Source organism: Centruroides vittatus, unplaced genomic scaffold, assembly GCF_030686945.1.
Source record: "Centruroides vittatus isolate TY-2023 unplaced genomic scaffold, ASM3068694v2 scaffold_769, whole genome shotgun sequence".
Classification (NCBI taxonomy): domain Eukaryota; kingdom Metazoa; phylum Arthropoda; class Arachnida; order Scorpiones; family Buthidae; genus Centruroides; species Centruroides vittatus.
In genome coordinates, this window is record NW_027122717.1 from 2,301,751 (window position 1) to 2,325,979 (window position 24,229).

The 24,229-nt window shown below is 28.6% G+C and overlaps 1 protein-coding gene across 2 annotated transcripts in view; it reads left to right on the forward strand.

Annotated features, from left to right (window-relative positions):
• Positions 1-23,790, forward strand: part of Duba (Deubiquitinating enzyme A) — a 51,709-nt gene extending 27,919 nt beyond the window's left edge. Inside the window, exons 5-10 of one of the 2 annotated variants that reach the window (XM_067288164.1) lie at positions 1,194-1,357; positions 1,433-1,495; positions 9,890-10,015; positions 13,937-14,123; positions 14,205-14,390; positions 22,266-23,790. In XM_067288164.1, coding sequence (XP_067144265.1) covers positions 1,194-1,357; positions 1,433-1,495; positions 9,890-10,015; positions 13,937-14,123; positions 14,205-14,390; positions 22,266-22,384 — 845 coding nt within the window. In that variant the 3' untranslated portion in view covers positions 22,385-23,790. The remainder of the gene's footprint in view (positions 1-1,193; positions 1,358-1,432; positions 1,496-9,889; positions 10,016-13,936; positions 14,124-14,204; positions 14,391-22,265) is intronic. The other variant, XM_067288165.1, reaches the window with a different exon arrangement.
• The last annotated feature ends 439 nt before the right edge of the window (positions 23,791-24,229 follow it).

A 24,229-nucleotide genomic window follows, 5' to 3' on the forward strand; every position in this document is an offset into this window, starting at 1 on the left:
GGAACAATGCATGATTTTCAGCAGTCCAAGCAATATGCTAAAATGAGGTTCTACTGTAGTCATAAAAAATTATTGTATATTTACAAAAAATTGTTAAAAACATAGAAGTAATGTAATTGAGAATATTCTTGTATGTCCACTTTAAAGTTTGAAACTTATTCAATATTTTTTTTCCTAGTTGTTAAAATTATTAAATTATATAATTTTTTAAAATATATTTTTCAATCCAGTTAGCACTAAATTTTATTTAACAATCCAGGGAAGGTCAACTAGACACACTTTAAGAGCCATGCGTAAGGAATGAACACTAGTTAGAGCTGATTATGTGATAACACAAAATACCATATTTATTCTAACTTAATAAACAGTATGACTGCAAGATGTAAAGACTTACAGACAGTGGCTTCTAATAGTAAATGTGCTGTCAATTGGAGGAAGAGAGAACTTATTTTAAACTTGAAAAATTGCACAGTCTATTTAATATTGTCATTCTTAATGTATCTTGAAATAAACTGTGTTCAGTGTTTGTTGTTGAATAATAATAATGTGAAAAAAGTTACTGTAATAATTTAATAGTCATACAAGAATTACAGTCACTCGTTAATAAACAATACATTTACAGATTGAAAAAGTTATAGACAGTATACTGTTTATTAGAATAAATATATAATAATACTGTAATGTTAATGGCAATGTGATGATACTACTACTTTGTTGTAATCAATACAAATTTATTTATTGTGTAAATGGGCAATTTCATGTGATTTCCTTCTAACATAATATTTTTTGTTATTGTTGAAAGATTATAGTGATTATTATTGGATGTGGTTATTGCTTACTTTATTGGCATTATTAATAATGAATAAAATAAATAAATAATTCTGAGTGAGAAACTTTGAGAATCTCTGATTGGTCAAATATGTTATGCAAGCTGCACTTTGGTTATTGTTATAATAAAAATTTAACTATAACTTATAATTTTTTACGAGATATTAATTCTCTAAGAAGTATGAAAAGCAAATGCTATCTAATAAAATATTTGAAGTGACATATGAATTATTCTGTAAGTTTACAATTATTAGTCATCTGATGATTTAAATAAAAATTTAATATATATTTTTAAAAACTTCTTTAATGAGCTGATAATAATATTAATGTGAGTATTTTAATATATATTATTTCAATTTATTTAGAACCAATAAATATTTTCCATGGGGAATTTACTGACAATGCACCAATACGTCTTAGCTATCACAGAAATATACATTATAATTCTATTGTTGATCCTTATAAAGCCACAATTGGTGTTGGACTTGGTCTACCTTCATTGAAGCCAGGGGTAAACGAAAATAATTTTGTAAAAACTCATTTATTAATATTTCTTTAAATTTCTGAGACTTATAATTTTAAAATAATTTTTTTTTTTTTATAGTTAGCAGAAAAAAATTTGATGAAGGAAGCAATAAGAACTTCAGAAGAATTTGAATTAGAACAAGTAAGAAATTAGTTAAAAATGAATAAATAACTCTTAAAATTTTGTTGTTTCCTACATTTAATATTTCTAGTTTAATGATAAGTAGAAAGTAATTAAATTGTAGAAAATATTAGTTAGGAAATATTAAATTTCAACTTGTTAAAAAAGATTTTATTAATTAAATAATAATAGCTTTTAATAAATAATAACCTTATGTTATCATTAATATAAGATTTTATAATTTTAAATCTAATTTTTCTAACATTACATATACGGTCAGTATAATGAACATCTAGTTTAACAAAATTTTCAGTTTGAAATACCATTATAGTAAAAAATGAAAGCAGTTTTTTTTGGAAGAGAAAAGTTTCATTATAATAAAATCTATAAATGCATAAATCATTCATTTTTAGTAAATGATGAATATTATGCCAGTCTGGCAACACTAATTTTAATGTCTAGTTCAACTGACAATACTAATTTTAATCCTTAGTTGTGGTTTCATTTTGATTCTGTTACTTTCCAGCAGGGGTAGCAAACCTATGGCACACGTGCCTGAAGTGACACGTTGAGAGATATAATCTGGCAATCTCCATTTATCACCCAATCATTCTTTTTTTTCAATAAACTTCTTTATATTTACTCTAAAGCACACTCGTTTCATTTATTTAAATGTCTTTGTTCAAAGTCTAAATCTTCGACATGCATAATCTTTTTATAGATAAGCATGATTACTATAAGACACTTGGACTGAAAAAGGTTTGCCAACCACAAACTACAATTATTTCTTTTTAAGTTTACCAGAAAAAGTGGAGTAATACAAAAAATGGAAACAGTTTTCTTTGGAAGAGAATAAAAAGATATTAGATAACATACAAAAAGGAATTAAACAAAAAGATGTGCCTGATGGCCTTTTGGAATACTGTCACAGTACAGGATTCTATAGAAAAAACTTTTATTCAACAAGCATCACAAACAAAAATTTGACTTCTTTTAGCAGAAAATAATGATATCAAGTAGAAATAACAATTAGAGAGGAAGGATTCCAACTAATCAGTGCTACTATATCATTATTTAACATAAAATCTCACTAACCTCACAAATTACTTCAGCAGTTGTCAAAATTATCATTCAACAAGTATTCCATTATTTGTATTTCTTGATGAAGACCTTCAGAGTATGTTGCAAAAGTTACAGGTGAGACTTTTGATAACTGCTGGACTAATTTGTGAGGTTAATGAGATTTTATGTAATAAGTTATCCAGTTACAGTTTGAAGAAGTGTTAATCATTATTTTGTTCATTCGTGATATTTTTGAAATATTTATTACAGTATAAATTTTTATTCTGTATTTAATATAACTTACTATATTTTTGCAGAATGACCAGCATGCCACTTATAAACAGGGGAGACCAGTATGTCAGAAACCTTGGGGTTACTGGCTGCCAACTCCAACTAAACTGAAACTAAAATATAAAAATAATCAGATCTAATAAAACTAGTTGTTAATTATATGTTAAAGAAAAATTCTTTCCAGTACATAAAATAACATTGTAATTTGACTGATGGAGAGGACTAATCAGGAAGAGTGTTTTTGTTTACAAATCAAACAATCAATGACTTACTTTCCCAGTTATTATAACAGAGGGAAATTATGGCAATCGGGCAAAAAATGACCCACCCAGATTTTTACATTTTTGGACTAAGGACAACTTGAAATGTCAAGAAATGCAAAAAAATCAGGGGTAATTTCTGTGTATGTGTGGGGGAGAACAATTTTGTTCATCCTTTTTGCAGCTTAATAACTCCTGTGCTTTTTGTCAAAAATTTTCGAAATTTTGCAGGAAGGTTTGTATATTAGGAGGATTGATGCTATTAAATTTTGGTGATTAAAGGACGAGGGGATAGGGAGATAATGGGGTTCGTGTGTATCTCCAGTAGGATCGGACTTAATGATGATTTTACTCATTATTAGCATTTATAATTTTTTATAAAACCCATCCCTACCCTCAAAATTAAGGTTTTTGCGCATAAAAACAGGTTTGACTGTAGTTAAAAATTTAAAAGGTTTTTTAATAAAATATGATAACAGATGGCACAACCAAAATTTTAAATGTTGCTGGGAAAGTTGAGCAATTCATTACTGATTTATTTGACATTAGTAGTAGTTAACCAGTGTTGGCTGCAATGACAATCTAACCTGACCTTAAAAATAACACCTTTTTCTCAAGTTTCACGTAAAGCCAATGTTAATTGGTGTGAGTTTAGATAATTTAAAGCCAGTTTCTTAAATTTAATATCTTTATTTTTGCATTTTTGAACCAAATGTCAATAAAATTAACATGGAAAAACACTTTCGGAATTCCACAAATATTTTACATCGTTAGAAAGAAGACAGAATTAATACATTATAAACATAATTGTAGTTTTTGATATAATGCTAACAGTTTCACAGTTTTAGAATAAAAACTTGTTTATTTTTTTAATGTGCTCTCTAAAGAAAGATGCATAACCTCACTTAAACTGGCATGGCAATTTATCTCCCGAGATGCTGGCATCCCGGGAGATAAATCGCCATGCCAGTTTTTACCATATATCTGATCTATCAATATATGATTTCATGGTCTCTCCTAGCTATACTTGACATACTGGACAATCTGCAAAAATACAATACATTCAGAAAATGTTAAATTTGGTTTCATATAAATATTAATAGATAAATTGTGTTTTTAAAGACATTTTTTACTTCAAAATTTAAGCAATTCTTTTGTAATGCATAAGTTTCTTTTATTCTTGCAGTTTTCCAAAATCTTTGACACAAATTTTCAAGGCAATTTGCCTTGAAAATTTGTGTTAAAAAATAAACTACCTATTAATATTTAAGAAATATAGCTTTGTTTTCTGTGAAAAAAAAAAAAAAATATGAAAATGTTTAAGCAATGTAAATACTTTCCATAAATATATTATTTTTAATGACAGAGAACTAATTAAAAACATAATATTAATAATTTTTTGGATACATGCATCATTTTGATTATTTTTTCTACTGGACAATGCCCAAATTTGGAATGAATCTGCAGCTGGAATATGAATTCCAATGTTAGATCCATTTCAAAAACACCTGAAATATGTTGATTCCTAAAATAGAGTTAAGTATTTCTTTGTCTGTTTAAGCTTACGCAGAATAAATTTACTCTTATTGATTACAAAATCACTAGTACTCATGGTTTTATTTTACTGTCATAAAATTAAAAGTATTTAAACTATGATATAAGAATTTCTTATCACTGTTCTAATTTATTTTCAATAAACTCAGAAAGATCTGAGTTTTTCACACCTTTTTTAATACTGATTGTAAAGAATAAGGGAGTGAATTTCACAATAGTATCTCATTATATTTATCACTGCATTGTACAGCATCTGATAGTTGTTACATTTATATATCCTGCATTGATTATATTTAGTTTAGTTATTTAAACAATTCAAATAAAATTCACGGTACCAAAACATCTTGCAGAACAAAAAAAAAAACTCCAGAAAATAATCATGGATGGAAGGGCTAACATTTTTGATCCTTTCCATGGATCTTCAGGTCAAAGATTTTGAGATTAACAAATAAAATTGTTTAAAAAAAATAAGAAATTATATATTGAGTCAGTGAAATAAGTATATTCTAATATGAAATTGAACTTTGAATGATTTCTTGATAAGCAAGGATGAAAAATACAGTTAGAATATAGTAATTGTATTTCCAGCTAAATGATTCTCAAAAAATTAAGCTGGTTGTATATCACACTCTAATTTCCCCGTATTCAGAATGATATTGGTTGAAATCTTGTTTCCAGGAACGCAGTTAGAACTGTATAATGACGCGTTGTCTGATACGCTGGTTTTAATACAGCTGGATTGACAAATGAATGACATAGTGCATTTCATTTGAAATGGATTTTTATTAGTGTGCTGATCCAGTTGTATCAGATATGCTTTACCAGGAAATTCACTGAGTAATGTAACAAATGGTCAACAAAAACAAATATAGTATTGGGTTGGTGCAAAAATAATTGCAGAATTTATTATTTTAAACTTTGAAGCTTATTTCAAGCTAAAATTTTATTTATTAATAATAATGTAATATATCATTTTAAAGTACAAAGTGCCCTCTACTGATTTATGCTAATGGTTTTGTTTTCATGTTTATATCTGTTTATTTTATACTGTCAAATTAAAAAATGGAAAAAAGCAAATTTGAACAATTTTATTGCATAAGTTCAAAACAGAATGTAAAGCAGTGGAAACTACATGCAATATCAATCAAAAATTTGGCCAGCGGACAATCAGTGAACATACCGCTCGTCATGGTTCCAAAAATTTTGTAATGGAGATGAGAGCCTCGAAGATGAGGAAGGTATTGGACATCCTTCTGCAATTGATGAAAACCAATTGATGGCTATTATTGAAGCAGATCCCTGTAAAACAACTCCAGAAGTTATAGAAGAACTAAACATTAACCATTCAACAGTAGTTTGACATTTGCACCAAATAAGAAAATCAAAAAATGCTCAACAAATGGGTGCCTCGTGGCTGAATGAATATCAAAAAATACACCATTATGAAATTTGCTCTATGCTTTTTTATGCAACAAAAACTACCAGTTTCTTGATCACATTGTGACATGTGCTGAGGAATGGTAATTGATGGCATTCTGTGCAGTGGCTGAATCGAGATGAACCACCAAAACACTTTCCCAAACCAAAGCTACACCTAAAGAAGAAGCTGTGGTCACTATTTGGTGGTTGGCAAGTGGAATTATCCACTACAACTTCTTTAATCCTGGAAAAACTATCACAGCAGAGGTATTATCAAGAAATTAACAACATGCAGCAAAAACTGAAATGTTTATGTCCAACATTAGTCAATTGAAAAGGACCAATTCTCCATGACAATGTCTGACACATCTCACAAATGACTGAGAAATTGAACAAACTGGGCTACAAAACTACCCAACTTACTCATTAGACTTCCCTTCAACCAATTATCACTTTTTCAAGCACCTTGACAACTTCCCACAAGAAATGGTTTTCAACAATGAAGCAGCAGCCCAAAATGTCTTTAAAGAATTTATTGGTTCTGGCACTTCCAAATTCTATGCTACTGAAATAGATTTGTTACTTGTTGGCAAAGATGTATAGATTCTAATGGTTCTTATTTCAATTAATATTCTAAGTTCAGATATACTGTTTTAAAGTTAATGGTTGAAAACCACAATTATTTTTGCACTGACTCCATACTTAAATACAGCATTTCATATAATGGATATTTTATACCAATCAGTAAAACAGAGATCTATTGTAGATAAGTTTTTGATGAATTAGCTTATGATATTCTCTAATGCACTTGAACTTTGCTGATAATCAGTACAGGCTCAAAAGTTATTCATTCTATTGTTATAGTTTGCATCAGTCATTCTATTTGCATCAGCTTCATACTTTATTTTACAGTGCTGTTGCAAAAAAAATTGCACCAAATTTATTTTAACTTGGGCATTGTTCTCCCTTCTTTTTCTCATTCGTCTAATCTCACTTAAGTATAACACAGTCTTAAGCTGTAGTTGAAAACATTTACGAAGTGGCAGTTCACTAATAGCTTTGGTATCTGTCCAAAAATTCAAGATTTAGTTAGAGTTCATTTATGGTTGCATTTGTTGTACCATGATAATTGGTATGAAATTTAAAAAGTTATCTGATGGACTTCAAAACTTGCAGACTAATGTCAAAAGTTTCTGGAATGAATTGCATTAATATGAGAAAACATTGTAAATTACTCTAATATGACAGATAAAAAATACTGAATTAGCATAACAGATGTTAAGCAATATCTAGTCTTAAATTTGTGATATTGGTTCAACCAGTTAGATACAGCATGTCCACCAGAACTTTTCAACAGGAATTGCTTGCTGAATATGAAGCTTTGGCACTGTTTCTTTTGATACAAGCCTTTTATTTAATATGCGAAGGAAACAAACTCCTGCAGATTGCCAGAGAGCACAAATTGGAATATTGCAAATTGCAAACAGTGTCACTGTAGTGATGATTCAAGATTCATTAGATTTTGTGTAATGGTTACCAATATGTGTGCAGAGAAAACCATGAAACACTTGTTCAGCTTGTGTCCTGAGTACACGATTAAAGCTCTGAAAGATCTGTAAGGATATGGGGTATGTTTTGTTGGCATGGTTTGAGTCATAGTTTGATCACTATTGAGTTAATCATGAAATCACAGGACTAAATTTAAGTAGTAACTTCTTTTTGATAACAGGTAATTATTAATGAAATAACAACATTAGAAATCCAGCAAATACTGTTTTTTGTTTTATTGAAAGACCTTCATGTGATCATTCCAAGTTAAAAAGAATAGAATAATATGAATTAAAATACAATTTAGTTTTCTTTTTGGAGTTTGAAACATATATTACTAGACATTTTGAGTGGATATTCAGTTTAATAGAATCAAAGCAGGAAGAGAGTTTAATTCATATAAAGACTTAATACCTATAAAGAGACCTGAAAACATTTGTCATTGCTCAAAGATGTCTTCTTATGTAAATGGATATTCTTTCTGCATCCTGTGAATGCTGATGTCTAAAATTTATAATCTAATTGTATTTCAGTCTATATTTTTCAAATTTCTGTTCTTTTTAAGTTGTGTGCTACAGGACAATAAAGTTCATATTCATTGTGCTTACCTCATATCTTATGACATTGACTTCAAACTGTGTTATGTGGAGTCCAATTCACTTATCCCAGACATCAATCCAATTGAATATCTTTGGAATATACTGGAATGCATGATTAGACATAATGACACAATGTCAAGAATTTGGCTGTTATGGAACAAAAATTTCATCAAAATCAATTGGAAATTTATGAGGTGGTATTTCAGAATCTTGTCAAATTTCTGTCTTGAGGATTAAAAGTTATAACAAAAGTAGCATTAGTCCAACCAAATATTAGCGTATAAAGTTCAATCTTTTTGTTGTGGCACAGTATGAATCTGAGGTACATTTAATTATGTGCAATTCATTCCAAAATGTTTTTCAAGTTTTTTGTAAAAACTGGAGTATGTCTGTTTATTGATTACAGTGCTAGATTATAAGATCTAAAACATGTTACAAAACAAATTATCCATTTTTTTATACAAAGTAGTAAATAATTCTTGATGATATGGTTTTTACGGTTGAATTGAGATAAATTAGTTAATGATAAAGACTTTTTCTACAGTTAAAACAGTTATGAAATTACTATGTAAGAGATATAATCTAATCTGAGAAAATAATTAGTAATAAAATTTGTTGGTTAGTTTAACTAAGTTAAAATGATTTTAATAAATTATTAGTAATAATTATAATCATGAACAAATAACAATAAAATATTAATATACATGTAATAAATAGAAGTATGAGATACAATTTTTGTATTTATTGAGATATTTAAGAGAAACTGAAATTTTCTAACTCTTCTTGTTTTCTGGTTTCAAGAAAGAAAAACTTATACCAACTTTTAAAATTTAGATTAATTTAAATCATTGGTGCCAAGACTTTTAGATTAGTGGGATTAGACTTTTAGATTAGATTACTTATGACTCCACACAAATTGTGTGGAGTCATAAGTAAATGGGCCACAAATATTTTGTATATTCTGTATACCAAAAAAGTAGACCTACTTCTATCCTTTGTAAGTGATGCCTTGAATATGTTTGAGGATTGGGTTTGACTCAGGGTCATATTTAGGCACCATTGAATTAAATGATTAAATGACTATTAGATTATTATTATTGAAACTATACTGTAAAATGAAATCAGATTTAAAGAAAAGATAAAGAAATAAGATAAATGTAAATCATGTGAAATATTTAACTACTTGTGATACAAACCTATTAATATTAGTATTTAGAATATTTGTCATTTTTTCTCACTACTTTTGTCTTCATTGAGTAAGACTGAGAGAGAACAATCTGTTGATTTTTATAGGGAAATAGTATCTTTCTACATATTGTTTAAGAATACATTGACCAGTTCTTTTCACTACACGAAAAGCATTTAAATGTTTCACTCAGATTTATTTATTTTTTATTTGGGTAATGCCATTTAATTGCATTAAAAACATAATTTGTTGCAAAATTATTTTTTTTTACCTGAACTCTGTACTGATTTTTGTGAATTAAACTGTGCAGAGAAGCATCATAAATTAGATCATATGTGCAAAGTATTAATTGTTTTTTAGTAAGTAGATTTATAGACATTGTTTGAAATAATTAAATTAAACTATTGATATGTTACATTTTATCAGAATGTGAAGTGTTATTTTACATTTTTAATAATTAAAATGTCATTTTTAATTATTGAAGAATTTTTTAAAGGCAATGTTGGAAGACAAACTTCGTGCTACAGATTGGGAGGCCACTAATGAAGCTATTGAAGAACAAGTTGCCCGAGAATCATATCTCGAATGGTTGAGAGAAAACGAAATGAGAGCAAGGAAAAAGGTATATTAATTGATGATTATTGATATTTATCAGTCACATATTTAAAACAAAATTATTATTTTGTCAATTTAAACTGTAAAATTTATTATACTTTTACATCACCAACTGTCGTAACTAATCGGTCCAACTTTTGGATATAAACCATTAAAGATTTATTTATATTGTTTATATCCAAAAGTTAGCTCGATTAGTTACGGCAGTTGGTGATATAATCTTATTATTATTGGGTTTGGTGAGTGTTTATTTGATTATACTCTGTAACTAAATTGCTAAACTCTATAGGATAGTAAATAAATCAGACAATAAATCATGTTGATAAAATTTTATTTGTATATTAATTGCATTTTAAAATTATTGTTGATATTAAAGCTAAATTGGTTAAAACTAGGTTTACTTATTTGTTATTAAAAATAAAATTTATTTATGTCACTCCAAATTAAATATCTAATTAATGAAACTAAAGAAATAGTTTACATTGATACAACTGGCTAAAAGTTTTAATACAAACATTTTAAACTATTTACATGGCCATTATTATATTTCAAAACAAAAATTTTAAAATAGAATCAATTAAAAATTAAATATGATGGTATGTAACAAACTGAGATCATTATTTTGTATTTACTTTTTGCACTTTCTGTTTTTTGGGCACTTGGAGGTCTTTTTTTTCATGCTCATAATTATGGCAGCTGGAAGGTGGGGGACAGGGCCTGGAATATCTGATATCAACCACCTAAAAAACTTTCAGGTTTTGCTCCTTCAGATTCAATCTTAGGTCCAAAGAGTAGTATGCTGGCATCTTAACTATCTCTGTTATCTGGGTATCTGTCATTTTGTATTAAAACTTTATCTGGTTTAATAAAATGTGAATTACACTGATTAACAAAAAATAAAAGTTCTCTTTCCTTTATCAAAATAGTCATTTCCAACTAAAAAGAAGTGAGAAACCAGAATATGATATTATTAACTTTTGATTTCCAGATATATACTCTTTGACAAAAAATCGACACTCCAAAAAATAATCCAATTGCAATGAAATATCATATTCAAATACCTTTCAATCAAGTATGTAAACATGGGCGGGTCTACATAGGGACTAATAGGGCTTAGGCCATGGCAATTTGAATTCACAAAATTGAATTCTTTTTGTTAATAATATTTCTTTATTTCTTAATTTTTTTTAATATAAGATATAAAGTTTGTAATTCAACAGTATTTTCTAAATAAATATGTTTCAACTTTGATTTTGATGTTATTAAAAATGAATTTTAAACCCCAATTTAAAGATTCTTAATCTAACAAAAAATGGAATCACATTGGACTTCAATAAGCCCTAGGCTCCAAAAAACCTAGATCCGCCCCTGTGTAAACAATAAAAAATTAGCACCCAATGAATGAATGTTCTGAGCTACAGAATATTGGAAGATCCCATCATGATGGTGTATTCTTTCTTTGAGTGATCAACCTTCCAGTGGAGTTTGATTATGAAAATGCCTTACCATGAAATTCATGCCCACTACAACTACAACTCCTAGACAAAAATTTAGATTATTCACCTAACTGAAAGTTCAGTGTACGTTTTCTCATGAACAACACAGAGTATGAAACTTTTTTCGACACTACATAAACAGTGTATATTTATTATACCCATTAATCAGACAAATTAACTCAGAAGTTTTTTTTATGAATGGAAATGAAATGACAAAAAAAATAGAATAACACTTTGACTGTGACAAAAAATTAGAATATTAGCTAAATGTGGGTTAAATATAGGAAATACAAAAAAATAAACTTAATATTTTGTGGTGTTGCCTTTTGCCATAATTACTGCTCACAGTCCATTGGGCGTGGTATGGATTAATGCTTCACATTTGTTTCTGGTGATGCAATTCCAAATATGTCAAATTCACGTCACTAGTTCCTTCGTAGAAGTTGGGCACCGTTCATTAAGTCGTCATTTCATGACTTTCCACAAATTTTCAATGAGGTTTAAGTTTGGGGAATTACTTGGCCAAGGCAGGATTGCAATCTGTTGTTCTTGTAACCAGTGTATCATTGACTTTGCAGTATGAGAGGATGCCCTGTCTTGTTGAAATAGAATTGTTTCCTCAACTAAATCCTCTGCTGATGGTATCATAAATGTCTCTAAGATGTCTTGATATGTCTGTGCATTGACACGTTTCTGAAGAATGCACAGTTGTCCTATGCTGTTAACACTCGTGCATCCCTAGATCATGACAAATGATGCAAACTTTACAGATTTCTTCATACAGTTCTTTTCGAAGGCTTCTTTGGTTGTTCTCCATACACGTTGGTCTTGGTCACCACAGGAGAGAGAAAACAGGGATTCAATGTTACTTGCTATATTTATGTATTACATTTTTGGTAGTTTTTTCTGTTATTTTTTTAGTTTAAATTTTTGATGTTCTATTATTGAACACTTTGTAACTGTCATTCCAAAGATTATGTAAAACTTGAGGATGGCCTATTGAATAGGTAGATAACATTAGTTTGTATAGATATAATCACAGCAAGTTAAAGTGCTTTGTGGAGATTGTGTATTGATTAAGTCTCTGCTGAGTGTGGTGTTTTGATTGAAAATTACTCTTGATTAAACCTGAAACACAGGAAATTATTTAGAAATAACTGAAGGTTTGCTTGATGTAGGTTTTTGTAAGTGCAATAAAGAAAGTCACTATTTTGGTGACTTTCTTTAGACAACCTTGGAATAAGATTGTTCACTCAGTGTTGCCACCTCAAAATTTCTTTAACAAAACTTGAATGTTTCACTAAATTAAAGAGGAAATTTTTTTTTTAATTAAGACCGTGATAAGAGTTTTAAATGTCAGAATCTTATTTCTTACATAAAAATTAATAAAAATTGACATTTTAAACTTGGAAATATTTTTTTCATGTTGACCAATGTTGTTTATTGTTTACTGCCAATTGGAGTAAAATTCATATAATAAAACCGAAACTTTAAAGAAAATAATGGTGAATACCTACAGAAACAGATTTATAATACAGGAAATCTTCATTAGTACAAAATTCAAGAGACGGAATAATCACAACTTCGAATTATCGAGTTTTGAATTATCTGAGATTTACATAAATCTGTACAGTATGCCAAATGCCATGTAACTGATGTAATTTATTAAGCAAATGGCATATGGTTATATATACTAAGTGCTATTATCATTAATTAATAATAATAATAATAATAATAATAATAATAATAATGTTGTGAAGATAAACAGCACATATCCAGTAAAAATCTCAGGTTCCTGGGTAGGTTTTATAAAAAGTAAAGTAGAATTCCTCTAAATGTTGCCCAAAAAGTAGTAAGTTGCTCAAATGTATTAGCCTAGAGCCCTACAAATATCTATATACAATTATCTGTTACTTGTAGCCTAATCTTGCATTTCCGAAAACCAGTCATATTTTTTTAAGATAAGAGAAAAAAAAGGGTAGTCTACGAGTAAAGTTACACCCAAAAAATGTCTTACTGTAAAAGCAAAGTCATATTGACCAGATTAGAGTTGTTCTTGGTCTATTGTTCTCTTATAGTATGGAGGCACTTTGAACTAAATGAACAAGTTAACATGCATATCACAGTTTGGACAGAATTTTCACTTTGCGTTTTGAAGTAGTCATATTTCAAACTAACCAAATTCCTAACATGTAAATTTCTATATTCCCAGCAAAAATACAGTTATGAACTAATGGGATTTCAAACTATCTGAGTTTGAATTAACAAGGATTTCCTGTATTCAAATCTTCTCTATTTTACTTTTCCAATTAACCATAAACAGATAAAATTTTAAATGCTAATTTATTTACTGTAAGTTCTCATCAAATTAATTGATTTGTGATGAAAATAAATGTTTTAATTGAATATTTATATACTTAATTATCTTTTAGGCTCGATCAGCTACGGCTACAAGTAGTTCGAGTTTAGGATCACCTGAAATGAATAATGGCGGAATGTCGCCACTGCAATCTACTGGACGAATATCTCCTAGAACTCGAAGTAATTTTTCTGCATCTAATAGTCCTAAAGTTTCTGAAAGTCATGTAGAAGAGAAAATCTTAAAATCTCCTGAGAAAGGTCTGTTAATTTTACAATGATAATTATTAATTATATCATTTGTTGCAAATTGTTTTTTCCTTGTTTTACTTATAACCTCAGTATCCAGTCCTAAAGCAAGCAATTCAGGATTGAATAATGAAGCTTTCAATTTAAATAATCGTGATGAAAATGCAATGGCCACTACCACAGCTTCTGCTTCGGCAGATCAATCTATTTTAATGGAAGATGAATTTTCACTTATTGAAACTGCTAGCTTTATGAACAGATTACCACCTTGCATTTTTGGTAAGTTCCTAATTAAGTTTTTGTTGATATGACTATAAATCTACTCTTTTTTTAATTTGAAACTTGCATTAAATGTACCTTAAAATAGGATTTATTAAATGCAAACAACTTTATCCAAATTAAATCATATATCTGATCAAACAATGATCAAATGATAAGGTTGGATCAAATTGGATTAGAACTAAAACAGTCTTATCATTTGATCATTAGAATAATTTGGACTTAGTTGTATAAAAAAAAAATAATACTGATATTTCAGAAGTAAAGAATTTAATTGAATAAAATATTTTTCCAAGACTTTTATGACTTTTATTGTACCAACTTCAAATCCAAATTGTAATCTGTTCACTCAGAAGTGAGTTGACTTTCCACATTCCTCATGTATGACTGAAAAAAATTTTCTTGTCATACATTTCTCACATATGGACCATTATTCAATGACTTTTCTCCACTTCAGTTTTACTTTTACAGCTTTGTCATATATAACAGAATGGTCAAAAACTGACTCCCAAGATTTTTACATTTTTTGACAATACACCTTGAAATGTCTAAAAATGCAAAAAAATTCAGGGGTAATTTCTGTATTCATGTTTGTTTGGAGGGCACGATTTCATTCACCCTCTTTGAAGCTTATAACTCTTGTGCTTTTTGTCTAAAATTTTGCAGGGAGGTTTGTGTATTGGAGAGTTGATGCTATTAAACTTTGGTGGTTAAAGGTCAATGGAGTGGGGAGATAAAGGGGATCATATCATATGTAAAATAATCTGACATAATGATATTTTTACTTGGTTTTAGCATTTACAATTTTTTATGAAGACCATCCCTACACTTAAAATTAAGCCTTTTACCATTTTATAATAATTAAAAATATAAAAATTTTTAATAATAAAATATTTTAACAGATGGTACCACATACAAACACAGTTTTAAATGTTGCTGGGAAAGTTAATCAAGTTATCACTGAATTTTGTTTTCTAGTGGTCTGTTCTAATCAAATGAAGAACAATAATACAATTAAAATTTAATGTACTTACATAACATGCTGTAAGAAGTGTTTAAAATTTTATAATAGGTTTAACTACTGAAATCTCTTATGTTTCCATTTATAAAATTAAATCATTAAAAAAATGCTTATTTTACTCCAAAATGTTCATTAATGTACAATAAATGTGTTTGTAAAGCTGGGAATCTAAATTAATCAAGCTTTATTTAACAAACTTTAATAAGAATAATAATAAGTAATAAATCATAATTTTAATTAAAATTGAAGACTGAGTTTATTAGAGAACAGTCACCACTTATTCACTGACATTTATCCAGAATACTGCTTTCGACAGCTAACCTTTCTTTGTAGGCTACTTTGGTTACTGAAATTTAAAAAAAATTTCCTTCAAAAACAATGAAAAAAATATCTGACTAAAAACATAAACACTTTCTTTCTCTCCATTTCATATTGGGACTATATTGCTTTTTGAACTTTTTTATCTTCCAAGGTCAGCACTGATAAATGTAGATTTTTAGCTTTCTCTGACAACAAATCTTTAAAATTTTTTCACTGGATAGCAATTAAGTTAAAATTAAATATGTTAGAGAAGAGATTTAATTTTCAATTGTAATTTTAACCTTAATTACCATCAGGCAAAACATTTTTTAAAATCATTATTTTACTTTTGATCTCCATAACTAAAATCTTATAACCATTAATCAAAGAAGATTAACTCAATTTGAAATACACTTTTTATTGGTAAGAAACTATGCCAATTGATTTCATATTTGATTGACATAACTAACATAATAGCTTGTTTGCAAAATTTATTAAAACATTTTCCATAATGGATAACTTAAAAAAGTAGTAATAAAACATAAATTGCCCAAATTTTTTTTATATTAAACATTATTAAATACATTTTTATCTTTGCACAAGATTGTTTAAATTGTTTTTATATTCCTTTTTGAATAATTTTGTTATTAGTTAGTGATATTTTTTTACCATTAATAGTAAGTTCTGTATATCTATTTTAGCATTTAGTTCATTCAGGGCATTCATTTTAAAAGTAATAAACTTGAAGTATCATTAGTAGAATGCAATGAAATACTTTCATTATGTTACAGATTTTATGACAAGGTAATAAAATCTTAAATATGATTTCCATCTATTCATAATAGTTAAGTACAGTGGGTGATAAGTTAATGAACATAATCCGTTTCAAGATTTTGTTCACCATCTGGATTGTTCGTTAATCGTTTATTGATTTACCATAAATTTTTATGGAAATTTGATTGATTTGTTCTGGAAACCCCAAAAAATAAAAAATTATATGCTTTCTCACTATGTTTATTTATATGTAATAATAAATATACATGTATACACAGTCTTTTTTTCGTTTGTATTTTTTATTATTTTTATTAGTAATGTTTTTTTCCGTTTGTAGGGGTTAAAGAATCTCTCTAACGTCAATGGCTTTTCTCTCTTCTTCATAATTTTTCAGAAGTAATTAATAGCATTGTAATTGTAGAGATCCCTAAACCTATTAACCTCAACCCGGTTTGGATGCCATTCTAAGACCATTGTTCTGACATCCTCCCACTTCTTCAAAACATGTTTAATAGCAGATATTGGCATTATTCCTCTTTTTCAGAAGAAAACATATCTTGCCGAGTTTCTTGGTGTTCTTCTGTCATCAGATCAGTTTCAGGTTCCATTATGAGCTCTTCAATGTTCTTTATTTTTCAGATGTGATTTTTGTTACTTCTTTAGCTGCTTCAGTCTTCTTGATTATACTATATCTTTCTTAGATAAGATTAACTGTGGCCTATTGTAGACTTGTACAAGCCATACTGCCCAGCAACATCAGACATCTTCTGCCCACTCTCTACCTTTGCTATTATACTCTCATCTTTCGAAAATACTCTCGTCTATCAATGCAAAACTTAACGAGTGCCCGTTCGATAGTCTCACGAATACTATAAAAGAATTGTTTCTGTCAGAAAAATAAAAGGCTGGAATTACAAGGGATAGTTTCAAAGTTCAGAGGAATACTATCTGATCAATATATACCAGGTTGAGCATCAATGTCAACATCTCCTGTATTCTGAAAAGTTTTGAATTGTTGCCTGAAGACAAGGGAAGACCAATCGGTATTCATTGTTTTACATCGCTTCTACTTGTGTTTGTTCTGTGAAGTGTTAGTTGTCCAAACATAAAAATCTTTTACGAAAGTGTGTTTGTTATCCAGTTTGTTCATTAACCAATCACCCACTGTAATGTCAATGTAGCCAGTATAATTTATATTGTGATAAGTATAGACCATGTCATATTAAAGCTGTAATCTATTCTGTTAAGAAACTTTAAGATTGGGACAAAATATATCATATTTCCAGCTATCTTTTAAATGGGCACAGTTATTTTCATAGATTGCAAACAAAATGATTATTTCTTTATACAAAATAATAAGACTTTACACATATCATACGGAAAAATGGTAAAGCCAGTTTGGACTATAAACATATTAGATCATTTATTGTTCAATTGCTACTTGTCCTCTTGATGGTTCCTTTAGTAATAGTATAAATTTTGCTGAAGAGAACAAATAATACTAAGAACACCAATAATTGACAACTTCAACTATATTATATACCAGGAAATGCATTTCGAGCCTTCTGCTCCTCTTGTTTTTTATTATAAATGTTTGACTATGGATATTTCTTAAAATTGCACTAGTGACCACTAGATAAATCAACTTTGTATTCATAAGCTGATTAATAAAATTAAGTTAACAAAAGGCTATAATAAAATATTTTTTAAATTTAAATAAAAAGGGGTTATATACGTATATAAAAGTAAATGTAAATTTTTATAAAGGTTGATTAAAAAAGAAATACATAAAATAAAATCAACATAAACCATGATAAAATTACAAAAAATTTTTTAAAAACTAAAAAGATTTGTAAAAATAAATGGAAATGCTTTAAAATGTTGAGTAAATATTGGAAAGCTTTTGAAAATAAAATTAAAAAGAACTTATTAATCTCTTTAAAAACTTCACTGCGCTGTATACAGGTATCCCTTGATGCTACCGTGTATATCAAAATTGCATTAATCAAATATTCTTACTTGACCAAACAATTGCAATCTTCTAGAACAAATATTCAATCAAAAACAAATATTTTTATTTTTATTTTGTCATCTATAAGAAAAGTTTTCTATGATAAAAATGAGTAATTAATTTAAAAATAAAATTAAATCTTAGAGCTGCCTACCTTTGTCAGACAAACTTACCTCAATCCAGTTTGTTTTTTCACTTAATTCATGTAGAACACAATCATGTTGGTAACACATTAAAATTTGTTGCAAGTTCACAAGTTGCTAATTACGGATTTTTAACAGCAGTAGTTTTCGGGTGCTCCATACATTTTATATCCTTTAGTTGAAAATTTCCCAAATGAAACTTACAAAACCACATTTGGTACATCTGATGTTTAGGAGTATCTCCCCACACACTATGAGTATTTTTTTTCTGTTTAGTGTTATATTCCTTACAAAACTTAAAAAGCATACATAATATGCATTTTATTTGCAGACATTTGAATATTATTTTATGCAAACAAAATGTGAAGTAAAGTTTTTAAATAAGCTTCTAAACAAAACTATGATATCACATTAGCAGTAATTTATTAAATTTAACAACTGTCATAATTAAACTAAATCTATATTGGAAGTCACTCTCAGCATGGAAATAGCAAATTCACTAATACTTTATTTGCTGAGAAAAATACATTACTTAAAGCTGTTAAAGCCGTGTTAATTAAAACTTCTGCTGTGTATATATAGGAATTGCCACAATTAATTTTGTGTGTTAATCAAATCTTGCGTTAAGCAAGAGATATCTGTATTCCTCAACCACATTGATATTTACAGATACAGAATACACAAGTGCATTATAAAATGTGAGTGGTGAAAGGGCTCATCTAATTTTGTAGTAATGGCTGCCATATCTCATTGATGGTTATTCCTGCATTTAAATTCATTCTGTTTTCTTTAATTTTAATGAATTCTAAATGTTCATAAGTTTTCTTTTAATAATAACTTTTTTCTTTTTTAAGAATTTTAACATCATTTAACATCTTTTTAATGAATTTTTGTATCTTTTCAAATACTATAGGAATATAATCCAGCTTTTTGTAGATTACTTGATAGTTGGTTATATTGTTTGTTCTATATTACTGTTGTTAAGCCTTTTTTTTCAATTATTTTGTTTGGGTAATTATTTAATTGGAAAATGCAATGGATATATTCAATTCATTATTTTGAATTATTTTGACCTACAAGATGGCAGCCATTACTACAAAATTAGACAGGTTCATTATGGATTTCTTCCAACTTCCCTTTCACCATCCACGTTTTATAATGCACTGTATATCCTATATCTGTAAATATTAAGTTGGTTGAGAAATATATATTGCAGTAAAGCTTGTAATAAGTGATTAATAAGTTTCTTTTAATTTTATTTTAAAAGGCTTTCCTTTATTTACTCAACATTTTGAAACGTTTACATTTATTTTTACACAAATATACACACCTTTTTGGTTTGAAAAATTTTTTTTTTGTAATATTATTTAATCAGCCTTTATAAAAATTTACTTTTACTTTTATACAGATATATAATCTCTTTCTTATTTAAATTTAAAAAAAATTTATCATAGCTCCTTTTGTTAACTTAACCTTTCTAATGTCTCATGATGATAGTTTTTTTTTTTTTTCCATCCAAGTCAAGCAGCTGAACATTGTGGTCTCTTCTGTTTATATATACGGTAGAGCATCGATATCAGAATTTTGATCAACCGAAACATCGGTTAACCGAAAGCGTTCCAGTCAGCAAATTTAAATTTCTGCTAGTGATGTGGTTCTGCAATATTTGGCTATGTCTTGGGCTACTCCAATATTATTTTTGTTAGTGTGCATGTTTAGCTGGCAGCACTGGTGTGACCATGAGAACGTACTTAAGGATGCACCAGGATTTGAGCGAATTTCAACATGGGATAGGTTAATATATTTTTTGTACATAATTGGTTATCCGAACAACCCCAGTCCCGAATTATTTTGGATAATAGGTTCTCTGCTGTATATAAAACCAAGGTGTACCCAGCAAGGTGCAGTTGCATCTTGCTAGAAGAAAAATTAAAGTGTAGTAATTGACACACAGACATGTATCAATTTAGTATCAGTTTGAATAATGAATATTGTGACTAGAGCCTAGAGCCATCTGTCGTGAAATTGTGGAACTGTTTTGTTCTTTGCTGCTATTCTTGCACTCAAAGAAACTATGAGTTGTCCCCTCTAGTTCAGATCCTGGATATGCTGTTGTATATAACACATGGCAAATTGCTGTCTTAGATCAACCAATAGTGGCAATTCTGAATTTGTCTTTTCTATACAAGTCATATATTATTTCCACTTCTTACAATTCTGTTCCACAAAGCAGGATTTAATGCAGTGTAATATCTTGCATCTACTTGTTACAGATACACACAGGCATGTATGCAGATCTCTTTGCATACATTCAACAAATACATGTAAAAAAAGTGACAATAAACATTTACAGGTAAAAATTGTGAAATTTATTTCTTCATCTCTAATCATCATCGTGATAATTATTCTTTCTTTAAGAAAGGATTATGTAAGTTATAAGGGTTATATTTAACAAGCACAATTAGTTAATAAATTAGAATTTTTATATGGTTGGAATAACGACACATTATGCTCTTATCTTATTAACTATCCTTAATAAAGAAATTATATGTACATTTTATTTTATATAAATTAGAATATGATGATATAAATATTTGTTTAGCTCAATCACAAATCTGTTCAGCTATATTTCAATCTATCCAAATGTATTTTTTCTAAAATAAAATTTTGATGTCTTCATTCAATAACTGTAATATATGACAATTAAATTTTAATCTCTGTTAATATTAAATGTAACATATTTATAAATACAGTATCTGATGACTTTCTTTCTGGTTCAGGATGTTTAAAATTCTAGTAACTAGCCTCATTTTGCTTTCAAAGTGTACCAAATATCATTTGATACTTTTATTTATTACGAGACAGATTAAAAATTCAGTTGGACTTTCATATATACAAATTACATTAAAATAAAAACTGATTTAGCAATTTTAGTAATTTGTCTTTGATTATGTAGAATCCTGATATTGATAGATGAAGTAATTATTATAATATATTTCTTTCATAATTGAAATTAAAGATATCATGACACACACACACACACACACACCTATTAATACTTTGTATATATTGTACAAATGATTTCACAAGATCTTTGTCAGGTTACTCCAATTCCAGAATTGATGTGATCCGACAAAGGCCTCTTGAGATGGGCAAAAACATCAGATGCAAATAAAATGTTTTGTTCTGCTGGAATTTTAAAGTGTGAGTTTCATTAAAGGAGTCAATAAAAAATGTAATATAAATAATGAAACACATTATTTTTCAACCACTTCCTGTATGAATATGAGAGGATGAGCAGACTGCATTCTTTAATTTTTTTTTAAACACAATCTTATTATATAAACATCTGGGAAACTCTAGGATGATAGTATAATTAATGTTTATAAAAATAGAAAATTTTGCATATTGAGATGGATGAGAGCCTCAATATCATGGATTTTTTGACAGAGTTGACTTCTTCCTGAAGTGTTAAAAGACAAAGTGAGAAGACACTTTATTCTTTCTTCAATGTTTTTTATGAACTTGAGTATAATCAATCATCCTGGAATTTATTGTAATGCTATAAATTAAATAATCCAATTAAATGTATGGTAACTTTAATAATTTTATTATTATGTTTTCAGGGCTTACCGACTGGGAAGATTCTGATATTTTAGCACGAGTGCTCGCCGAATCCCAGCAAGAATATCTGGATTCTCTCAAGCGTTCCGCGACCAAGGATAACGAACAGTCAAGCAGTTAACGCGAATTAAAACTTGTACATTGTGTGACGGGAGCAAAGATCTTGGCCATTTTTAAATCGTGCCACAGCGTGCGATGCTCATCCGGGCATCGCACCACAGGAGTTAAATGGACAGGAATCTTTATTTTTATTTCTAAACAAAATCATTAGTATAATTTCACAAAGTAAGAATAACTGGTGCTCGCACCACTGTTTATACTGTGATCTTATGTGCCCTCTCCCATTTCTTGCCCGGATTGTACACATCATTTCGGGGCAGAGTATTTTCAGAATCAAGTAGTAAACATTCTAAGTCAATGATTGTTTCAATGTGGCTGTGCTTCCTGTAGATTTATTAATCTGTGCCTCTTTTCCATTGAGTAAGCATAAACAGTGTAAGGTTTCATGCAAAGCAATTAAGAGCAGACTTGTCAGTTTTTAAAGGGAGGGGGAATTAAAAGGGAAAAGTGTACTGTGATGTGTCTTTATTTTATACCCAGCAAATTTTTAGGCTTTTTTAAATGCTATTTTAGTTTATTATAACTTTGCAAAACGACCAAAAAGAAATCTCTTTATCACTAAAAGTCTTTTAAGTATCGGCATTAGACTTTTACTTCCCATAGAATGACAATATTTTTTTCCTCCATAATGATATGGGAATTTTGTGTAATTATTTAAAAAACGAAAAAGTTCAAGACATTTTCAACAGCTTCAATTGTTAATCAAGCACTAAATGGTTTCTTTATTGACGACTTGTTAAAAGACAATTTCCAAAGCGTAATCAAACGGGAATGCAATATTGCTGGGATGTGCGGTCATCATCCCGATGTGATACGCAGATCACGTCGTATATAATAATCAAGTATGGCTTTTTATTCGTCTAGCGTATAATATACTGTTCCAGGTAATTAATTCTGTTTATATCTAGGATTTATAGCAGCTGTATAATTTGGCAATTGCCATAACATTTCTTCTTTAAGATTGCGGTAGGTATATTTATATACTATTAATTTTTTTTCCGGTTCTCGCTCAAGTGCCATGAAGTTTCTATTTTTTTAATTAGTTCCAGTAATAGAAGAATTGGTTTAACAACAGCAACAAAGTATGCTATAATTATTATTTAGTAATTAAGTAGATGTAAACTCTCTCGGACATCTGCTTGAAGTTATGGAAATGTGTTGTAAAATATATTTTTCCTTCCCTTCCTTCCTGTTTATTATTGTTTTGATCATGATTTCGAGGATGCAAACTGGGGAGTAAAATTAATGTAAAAAGTTAAATAAATCGTCAAAAAATTCTGGCACAGTTGATCAAAATTGCTCTGTCAATTATAGTTTAAAAAAGAAGACATGTTTTTTTGTTTGCACAAAACTTCTTGATAATTGTAAGTTCTCTATAGATAGGAAATATTAAAATTCTTAATATTATGTTCACGTAGTTGATAGATTTTTGCTTTTGTTTGAGGAATTTAGTGTTTAATTATCCAAAAAAGGAAAGAGGAAAGTAAACTAATATATGCCTTTAATTTTCACGTGTAATTGTTATACAGCCAAACCTCCGATGGACAGAAACGTAAAAACTGGCCGTTATTTGAAGGTTTTTGTGTGCATTTTGGTTTAAAAAAAAAAAAAGCCGCTGTTTAGAGGTAGTTCGACTGTAATTACTTGTTTAAAATTAAATGTTCTCGAAATAACGGTCAAAATGAAATTATAAATCAGTTGCGCATCGCACAATTGTTTTTGGAATTCAAAAAATGGGAGACGACTAATTTCACAAAATGTATTACAGTACGGTTAAAATTTTTCATTAGTTTTATCATAATTTATACTTTGTTTTTTCAATAAAATTTCCGATGAGTTTTACCAA